Source organism: Papio anubis, chromosome 1 (genome assembly GCF_008728515.1).
Source record: "Papio anubis isolate 15944 chromosome 1, Panubis1.0, whole genome shotgun sequence".
Classification (NCBI taxonomy): domain Eukaryota; kingdom Metazoa; phylum Chordata; class Mammalia; order Primates; family Cercopithecidae; genus Papio; species Papio anubis.
Window position 1 is genome coordinate 46383402 of NC_044976.1, and position 9808 is coordinate 46393209.

Consider the following 9808-nt stretch of genomic DNA (forward strand, 5'->3'; position numbering starts at 1 on the left):
TTGGTCCCTTTATTCTAAGGAGGGCACATAGATCTGACAAGAGATCTGACAAGGTATAACACTGTGGGCTCCAGGGCTGCCACAGAGGCCCAGAGAGGGCTGGAGGACTCAAGAATGGCTATTCTTGGAGGACAGGAAATCAGAGAATGGTTCTGAAAGGTGGGAGCATGCAACCGAAAGGGGAAGGAAAAACAGGGTCTCTATCTGAAGTGCAGAGAACCAGGGCACAGGAGAGACTAATACTCAGGTGCTCTGTGCCTCAGTTTCCATGCTGCAAACAGGACTAATAATACCCACCTCTCAGGGCATAAAAGCAATGGGGTGCATCCTCAGGTAATGAATTCCCAGCAGGCAAAGACACATTTCCAAGTCTCTTCCCAGACCCTTCACTGGCACAGCACAGTGAGGTGCTCTGGTTGAATGAGTGAGGAGCAACAGAGGGAGAAGAGTCACAATGAAGGAGAGTAGCTGAGGCTGGGTGGGTGCCCAGCAGACTGTGCCGTGACAGGCTGGGGCTCTCCTGTCTGAAGCCTGGCAGCAGAATCACCCACTGGAACCAACAGGCTCTGGACAAATAGGTATCAGCAGCAACTGCCAAAGACAAGCCTGCCAGCCCCTCCCAACTACGGGTAACTCAGGCTCAAAATATCAGAGTGGGTTGGCCTAGGCTCTCCAAAATATGGGTCAAAGATAAGCCTCACACTGGGCCAACACTGGAAATCACCTAGCCCAGCACTCTCATGGGACTAAGGGGCAACTTAGACCTAGAGAGGGAAAAGGGCTGGCCCAAAGTTACAGGCAAGGTAGTAACAGGATCAGGATTAGAACCTGCTTTGAATATGACCTGCCTATGCTGTGGTCCAAATGTATGTGTCCCTCCAAAATTCGTATGTTGAAACCTAACCACCAAGGTGATGATCTGAAGAGGTGGAACCTCTGGGAGTAGGTTAGTTCATGAGGTCTTTACACTCACGAATGGGATTAGGGCCCTTATAAAAGAGGCTAGAGGAATCTTGTTCACCCTTTCCACTATGTAAACACACAGAAGGCATCATCTATGAGAAACAGGCCCTCACCAGACACACAATCTGCTGGTACCTTGATCTTGAACTTCCCAGCCTCCAGAACTGTGAGCCATAATTTCTGTTGTTTATAAATTACCCACTGTAAGGTATTTTGCTGTAGTAGCCTACATGATAATTTTGACATTTTATGTCCTTATAGGATGGAAGGGAACTTTCAAAGTTCAGAGGGGAGCTCTTCACTTTGATTTATACTTTTCTTCATTGTTCATTCTTTCAACGGTGCTGCATGGTGGAACAGAATCAGTTTAATAGTGCTGCATGGTGGAACAGAATCAGTTCAATGGTGCTGCATGGTGGAACAGAATCAGTTCAATGGTGCTGCATGGTGGAACAGAATCAGTCCAATGGTGCTTGCTGCATGGGGGAACAGAATCAGTTCAATGGTGCTGCATGGTGGAACAGAATCAGTTCAATGGTGCTGCATGGTGGAACAGAATCAGTTCAATGGTGCTGCATGGTGGAACGGAATCAGGGATGGTCACATCATGATTTCTGACCATTTGCTCATTAATTCATTTATGCTCCAAATATTTACTGAGTATTTACTAATACCTGCTGGCCCCCAGGGTATAGACATAGGAGCTCTGACTATAAACCAAAGAGATCTTTATTCAACTGTGCAGGCTTAGCCTATATTGGCGGTGGGGGTGTGTGTATGTCTTCACAGGGGTCGCTTAGAAAGTTGGGGACATATTCCAGGGGAGTAGCTGATGCCCAGAATGTCTTTGAGAACTCCTATTTTAGAATCACCTTGAGATCCAATTTATAAGCCAAGGAGAAAATCAGTTCCAGCACTTTTCAATTCTCTCTCTCTCTTTCTTTTTCAGTAAAGAATGATGATCTACCACCATTCCAGCACACACACACACACACACACACACAATTCAGCAGAAATGTCATCTAATAAAAACCAGATCATTTTTCAGACACTGGAAAAGCAGGGGTTGTGGCAATGGACTCACCTGAGTTTGAACACTGAGTCCACTTGGCCTGTCTGTGTAATCCACAGCCAAATGACTTCACCTTTTCAGGTCTCAATTTATGGTCTTAAAAATAAATACGATAATAAACCTTGTTGCATCTCTGTGAGGATTGGAGATAATGTAATTATGAGGTCTAATGCAGCACCCTGAATAGAGACAAAACTCAATAAATGGTATTGTGAGGGACTTGTAGAATTTTACAAACATTCTGCACACCTTTGGCAGGCATGCTTCAGTGTTCAGGCACTACACATATTAGATGGGTAATGGTCGCGTGCTTGGTAAAGTACAGAATAGCAGAGTCCTTGTTTTCTTATTACACCTCAGAGAGAGGACCATGCAACTTAGAGGTCTCATCCAGTGTCTCCACCTCTGCCATGCAGGGAGTTGAAGGGGAGGACTCAGGTCCCCTAGAGGTAGAAGTAGTGGCAGCTGGTACCAGTCCCTGGAGGCAGCAGGCAGAGCTGATAGAAATCTGCAGGTCTCAAGCTTGTCATAAGATCTGGACTCGAGACTTAGGCATCCTGGGGCCCCCGAGGGCAGGGGCTCACCACCTCCTAATACTCCAACTTTACTATGTTCAGCAAGGGGTAAAGAGTGGATATGGCTGCTGGGAGTGGCAACTTCCCATGTAGCCTTCCTCTTTCCCTGCCCAGAAGCCAGCCTAGACTGTTTGCCAAGCACAAAACCAACATCCAGGTAGTCGTTTTAACCCATCAACAACCTCCCACAGGTAGTATCTTCTCATGTCCCCACAAAACAAGCTCAACTTTGAAAGACTGGTAATTACTGCCCCATGGGATGGATGGGCACACCAAGTCTTGTCCAAGATTTTATACAAGTCATTGGTTTTACTGTTGAGGCTGGGACGGACACCTGGAAGCAAGTCTGCTATCTCCAGCCCACTGTGCTGAGCTGTCTATAACACATCAAGAAAACCTTTAGAGACCTGCCTCACCACCAGCCTCATAGCCGAAAGAAATAATATCTCTACAAGTATAAATTTTCCAAGAAATAAAATGTTAAGCCCTCAAGTTCAAAAGGGGAGAGAGAAACAGAAGAAAGAACTAAGGAATGATTACGGAAGATATCAAATACCTAAACAGGAGGAAGTCTAGAGAAACAGTGTGTGGAAGCCGGGAGAACACTGTCCTTCATACAGAGTCAGGCTGACTGGCTCTGTTCCTTATTAGCTATGTGACCTTGGGCAAGTCATTCAACATTTCTGGATGCCCACCTTAGAAAGCCATAGGATTGTTATGAGAATTCAATGCAATGGAAAAGCGTGTGGAGCCTCCTGCAGGGTGCCTGGCACGTGGAATTGATTAGAATCATCCTATGGAATGTCAGGGCTGGAAGGAGCTTGAACGATGACCTCATCTCAGTGTCTCATTTCACAGACCCAGAAAACAGGGCCCAGAGAGAGGAAGTGACTTGCCCAAGGTCACATAGCAAAGTCATGGAGATGTTGGGTCTAGCACCCTCAGTTTATTTTGAAATCAAACACCAAAACCTAACAATAGATCTGATCTCCCAAGCTGTGCAAGGGTGGAAGAAGCTTTTTCCGGGGTTCCAAAACTTAAGCTTTCTTTCTCCATTCAACAAGCAAAATTATGCTATTTCTATCCAGAAAAAATTACAAAAATTTTAAAAACAATATTAATACTAAAATCCCAGATCTTAACAAAAAGACACTCTTTTAAGCCTTATTTTTCCTGCCTTCTTCTCTCACTGCCCCCCCAACCCAAATATTTTGCAATAACAGTAATGCTGCAAGGAAAGAAAAAATAAAAATCTGATGCACTTAACAGATATTTCAGTACACTAATGCATCACAGATGTTCATATCAAACTGTGCACGCATGCATGCAATTTTACTGAGAAGGCTGTTGCATTTCTGATTTTGAATTTTTGGATCCCTAATGACCTCATCTGCCTAGGCTCCAGAATCCCACCCTTCCCATTTAGTCCAAGGCTGCCCAAGGGGATGGAGGAGAGATTTCATCGCCTCCCTACAAAATGATAACAGGACAAATTGGCATGATTGGACACTCAGGCAGGTGGTGAAGGGTATGGAGATTAAGGAACTAAGGGGAGTTCTGTTTTCTTTTGTGCGGGACTTGCTTTCTGCAGCTCTTTTGAGGAGCTGGACCCAAGAACAATGTCAAGAGTGGGCCCAAGCTGGTGACGGGTGGGCACATTTTTGAAACAGAGATTGAAGTCTGTTTGATCTTCAAGCATGAGCTTTGGAGACTGTCAGCAGGCTCCCTCCCGGCCGATGAACGGCTCTCAGTAACTTTTCCTAAAACATAACCTCACACACACTTTCTAGCAAATGCTTTCACCCTACCAAAGCCATCATTTGGTTAAACAGCAGTGTTTCCAGACCCCAAAGAAAGATAGTTTTGTTGTTTTAAGAGAGACAGATTAAAGCTAGGGGCTGCTTAGCCAGAGTTTGTGTGTGCTCCCTTCAGCCTTTGTCGGATTCCTCTGTGGTTGGTGCAAAGAGGGTGTTGAGAGCGATGGTAGATACCTCACCTCTAAAAAAGATATCGAGGCCAGACCTAGGCCTCTGAACAGAGAGGCCTCCCACAAACCTGCCTCCGAAATGAGATGGGCGGTGAGCGCCAGGGGTCCCGACACAGATAATATCAGCTCCCGAGGCTGGCAAGGGAAAAGTCACTTCAGAGGGAGAAAGCGGCTATGTTCAGAGGAATCAGCACTGGGCCAGAGAATACACAGGATTTTCCCCCGTGGAGAAGGAGTCAGGCGTAGTCAGAACCCTGCAGGGCGTGACTAACTGCCCCAATGCTCCTGCCACTGGGGCCCTCTGGGTAAGGACTCCACAATTATGGGAGAGCCAGCAGGAGAACCGACAAACCCGCCTTTCATTTGGCCGGCAAATCAATCTGGCTTCTTACCTCCCCAGGGACAATATTGCATTTCCCTTGGAAAAACAAAGGCCAGAGATCTTGGAAAGGGGATCAGTTTCTGCCGCTGTTTCCCTGGTGAAGAGCTTGCAACATCTCCGGGGCAGCAAGCAGGTCTGATTCCAGTGGTAGTTTCTGGTCCAGTCAATTTATGAGGCTCTCTCCTTAATGGGCAGCATGTCTCTGAGCCATGCCTCACTCAGGAAATTGGCCCAAGCCCCATCTTGGGGCCTCCTTGAAGGAGTCCCCATCCTGGGATTGACAGTCCCGTTCTCAAGACACAGATGTGAACTCATTGTTCCCAGGGTCTCAGAGTTGAGTTTGGGGCCAGTGAGTAGCAAGTGACCTCTGTCCATGGAGACAGGGCTTTTAATGACATTTTGCTGTATCAGATCTCTGGCAGCCAAAGACTTTAAACCTCTTAAGCCCCTCCCTTTTCTCCTACTTCGGAGGTTCAGAAATCAGGACTGTCAACCTTTAAGTGAACACACTTCTCTGAAATTATTAACCTTAAAACTGTCCTGGCTGACTTTCTCCTGGCCTTAGGGAGGCGGTCTGAGGGTCACTTAGAGCTTTGCACAGAGCTGGGAAACTGATGGTGCTTAACCTCAAATGGCAAGCAGCACTCTACTGTCGCCAGGTCCCGGGCAACTCCTTGTCGGCTCAGCCCCGGGAGCTATGCCTTCCTCTTGTTTTCTCGGGCACTGTCCACACACCAGCCTCAAGACAGCCTCCAGGGCCTCAGGAAGGCCTGACACACACTGGAAGCCCCTCTTTTTGTTTTTGATCACTCCGATGCTCTGAGGGAAATTCTTTCTGCCCAGGCAAGCACAGCAGGTGAGGAGTGTACATCCCCAACATGTAATACTGCTGCAATAGAAGCAAACACTCAGACTCTTACCCCAAATTCCAGTACACACCACTCTCAACTGATACTACCAGAGCAGCCAAGTGCTGCCTTGCAGCCCAAAAGAACCTCTCCTTCCAGAAAAAGGACCTGACTCTGGCTGCCTCCCGCTCCCCGTCAGAGAAGAAAGACAATCGGAGAAGAGGACTCAGGCGCCATGGGCTGTCAGCTCCAGCCTGGGGCCCTGCATGCCTACCTGGGAGAAGTTGAGCCCGTTGTTGAGGGGATGGCACTGCTCCTCCACCTGCTCCACAGCCCCTGTGGTCTTCTTCATTTTCTCAGCCTGCTGGGCCAGGTAGAGGTCGAGCACGGGCACCCCGCGGAAGCGCACGTCCCTCTCGGTGAGCGAGTTCACCATGAGCATCACCCAGACGGGCCTCTTGCGCTCCCAGTTGCCCGCGATGGCATTGAATAGGTAGTCAGCATAGAGCCCCCTGCCCCGCTGAGCGGGCGTCATCCAGGAGGGCATCATCAGCTTGACGTAGTCCAGGTGGCGCTTCAAGCGCCAGTAAAGCTCGCGAGGCAGCACATCCTGCAGGTTTTCCCCGTGCGGCAGCAGCTGGCAGCTGGCCAGGGCCGAGATGGTGTAGGGGTCTGTCAGGTCCAGCTCAAAGTAGACATGGGCGCTAGCCTGGAAGGCTGCCTTGGAGTTGTCCGGGATGAAGTCCCAGACACGGGTGTAGGGGACGTGGATAGTGCCAAACAGGTAGGCCGGCGGATCACGACGAATCGTCCACAGGAAGGAGTTCAAGTCCCTCTGCTGCAGGAGTAGAGGAGAGGCAAGGCAGTGAGGCCGAAGGCGACAGAGTAGAGTCAGGGTAGCCCAGAGGGAGGTGCAGAGGGAGGTGGGGATGGGAGGCAGAGACCATACACAGGCCATGGTAAAGAGCCAGGGCTTTGGAGCCTGAAAGACCCACATTGAAAACCTAGCTTTGCCCTGTCTTAGATGTATGATCTTGAGTGAATCATTTCACTTCCCACAGGCTCCGTTTCCTCATCTATAAAATGGGGGTGAAAGCAACTACCTCAGGGGTTGTTGGGAAGATTAAAGGATACAATATATGTATATTAAGCCCTCAGACCAGTGCCAGGCACAGAGGAAGTCGGCAATGAAGGGAAACTCTCATGATTAGCAATTGCCATGAGTGCCAAGGACTGCCACACCACCTGAGAATATTCATGCTTGGCCAAGTCAAACCTTCACCGGTGGTGTTTCATGTGGAGGGTGGGGAAAGGGGGACCAAGAGTCCTGCTCTGGCAAGAAGGGAGGAAGTCATATAACTTTTAAATCCAACCATTAGAAGATATATGCCAAGAGCACTTTGAAAGCAGAACACCTATTAAAAATAGCACACCTATTTAAACAGCTACTTCACATTCATCACGGTGAATACACTTTTCTTTTTGGAGGGTAGGTCTGGGGTGTCAGCTACTTTGCTCCACCAGCTGAGACCATAGATGAGAAAGTGCTTTAAAATCTTGCAAGGCCAAGTCAAGTTTCAGAATCTGGCTTGGGAGGAAAGGATTCCATTACAATTAGTCCCAAGAAATGTACATATTCTGGGTACTTTCCAGGCTCCTCCCCTAAAAATGTATACCTGATCTCCAACCCCAGTTGTTTGTCATTTTCTATGACCTAAGCTCCGACTTTGGGGAGTGTGTGTGTGTGTGTGTGTGTGCGCGTGTGTGTGTAGGAGCTGAGGAGAGGTATGCAGACAGGGGTCCTTTCTACAGATCCAAGTCAGGGCTAGGCATAAAGGGCATGAGAAGGGGACTGTCATTTCTCTTAGGCAAAGCCATTTTCCATCCAGAAAAATCCCTGGAGTGCCCACTGACCACTTGCAAGCTTTAGACCAACTCATAACATTTTCCTGTCTGATTCTAGCACAAATGAAAAGTATGTGTTGGGATGGGTAGCTTGTGGGAGAACAGTACATTACTTTACTAACTATCCAAAACTGTAAATCCCAGCATGTTGGCGATAGACTGAGAGCCCAGCCAGCCAACGAGCTCCTTGTTTGTGCACAAGGCAGGCCGCTGGAGGTGCACCTTGCCCAGGGTCAGCGAATTCCGGGCTGACAGGCAGCACACCGACAGCAGCCAGACCCTACGGTCTCCTGGCCTCCAATTCAGGGTTACTGTCAATGCATTAATTTACACTTAGAGGGAAAGATACTGAAGGAAATAAAGAGGTTCTTTGTTTTGGAAGGAAAATTAGGAGACCCAGTAATTACTTGACCCCAGGAAATATTAGGCCAGTACGTCCTGGCATTGCCTTTTCCTCTCCTCTGAAATCTTCCCCCTTTTCATGAAATATGGACGCTTGGGAGAGTAGGTGCTGGAAGCCTGGACCGCAGAGATGGAGGTGAGAACCAGCAACAGGGAGAAAGTTTGTCTTAGGTCAGAGTGGGAGGGCAGGGAGAAAGAGGGAAGCCTGGGAGGGGGCAGAGTGTGTGAATGGGAGAGCAAAAGGTTCGATAGAAGTCAAGAGAAGAGCAAGGAATGGTAGAAAGATACAGTCAGAAACGGGCAGAGAGACGAGAAGTGTAAAGAGAGAGAGAGAAAAAAAAACATGAGAAAGGAGAGACAAAAAGGGGCACAGAGAGAGGAAGCGTCCAAGCAGGACCACAAGTCAAGGGGAGAGCCCGAGAGCGGCAGCGTGTGGAGAAGGAACCAGAGAGGGAGCGCCGCTTCTCGCTCCTGGCTTGGAGCTGGAGCCGGGGCAGGCAGGAGCGAAGGAAGGGCGCCCGAGGCTGCGCCCGGCGGGTGGAGGTGGAGCGGGTGGGCTAAGGTGGGTGCGGAAGCAGTACCCAAACCATCGTCCCATGGGACTGGAATACCCAGGTAGGCGGGAGAGTGGCTGGGAAGGCGCTCGCTCACCGATCCGGGCGGCCGGCACTGTCCTCCGTCCGGGGGCTGCGGGCGGGCGCGAGCGGTGGCGAGGAGGGCGGCGAGCAGCGGCCCCGCCAAGGCGGCGTGCATCCTGCCGCGGCCCGCGGGGCGCGGGGGACCCTCCCGGACGGCGCCCCTCAGCGGGGCGGGGAGCCCCCAGTTGGGCACGGAGTTTCCTCTGGAGCACTGGGCTCCAGCCACAGGATGCTGGTCGCCCTCTGGGGCGTGGCTGACTGTCCCTGTCGAACCTGGGGGTTTCTCTGGGGCGGGGCTCCGTCTGTTGGAAGACAGGGACCCTCTAGGGCTGGGCCCCGCCCCCGGGCGCTCAACCTCGCTGGCTGAGCCCCCAGGTGCTGAGGGCGTGTTGGGGTCCGGGGGCGCGCGGGGTCCCGGAGCTGCGTCGGGGTTCAGGGGCGCGCGGGGCTCCTGGGGCAGAACCGAGAACCCGGGGTGCGCGGGGGTCCCTGGGTTATGCGGGGCGCCCGGGGCGCGCAAGGGTCCCAGGGGTGCGCGGCGCTCCAGGAGGCGCGCAGTGGGACAAGTGCGGCGGAGGGCGCGGCAGGGGTCGGGGGCGGCTCTGGGGCGGCCGGCTGCCCCCGAGTCCGGCTCAGAGGGGCGGCGGGCGGCCGCGCGGCCGCTGCCCGGGCTCCGCCATGCTGCTCCGCGGCCGGGAGAGAGGGAGAGAGGAGGGCGGGAGAGCGGCGCGGAGCCGGGCCGGGCGGGGGGCTGGGGCCGCTGAGGCGGGGGAGGGGAGGACCTGGCGCGGGGGGCGCGGGGGCGGGGGACCGGGGCCGCGCCGGGCCGGGCCGGGCCGGGCGGCAGGGAGTCGGGGCTAGCTCCGCGCCCGGGCGCGGCGAGGCGGGGTCTGATGGGCATGGCAGGCGCTCGCTTGCTCCTCTCTGGCTCCCTCGCTCGCTCCCTCACACGCGCGGAGGGAGGCGAAGCCCGCAGCAACCACTTCCCAACTTTCCAAACTTCCCAGCGCAACTTTTTCCTCCCCTCCCCTGCCCG

The 9808-nt window shown here is 51.9% G+C and overlaps 1 protein-coding gene across 3 annotated transcripts in view; it reads right to left on the reverse strand.

The window, feature by feature from the left end:
- Positions 1 to 9477, reverse strand: part of TRABD2B (TraB domain containing 2B) — a 229714-nt gene extending 220237 nt beyond the window's left edge. For 2 of the 3 annotated variants that reach the window (XR_004185069.1, XR_004185068.1), the window contains exon 1: positions 6102 to 7264. Coding sequence is in view for 1 of the 3 variants with exons in the window: in XM_031668404.1 (XP_031524264.1) it covers positions 6102 to 6665; positions 8786 to 8887 (666 nt within the window). In the remaining 2 variants the exon portion in view is untranslated. Of the gene's footprint in view, positions 1 to 6101; positions 7265 to 8785 lie in introns of those variants that run through there. The other variant, XM_031668404.1, reaches the window with a different exon arrangement.
- Positions 9478 to 9808: the final 331 nt, after the last annotated feature.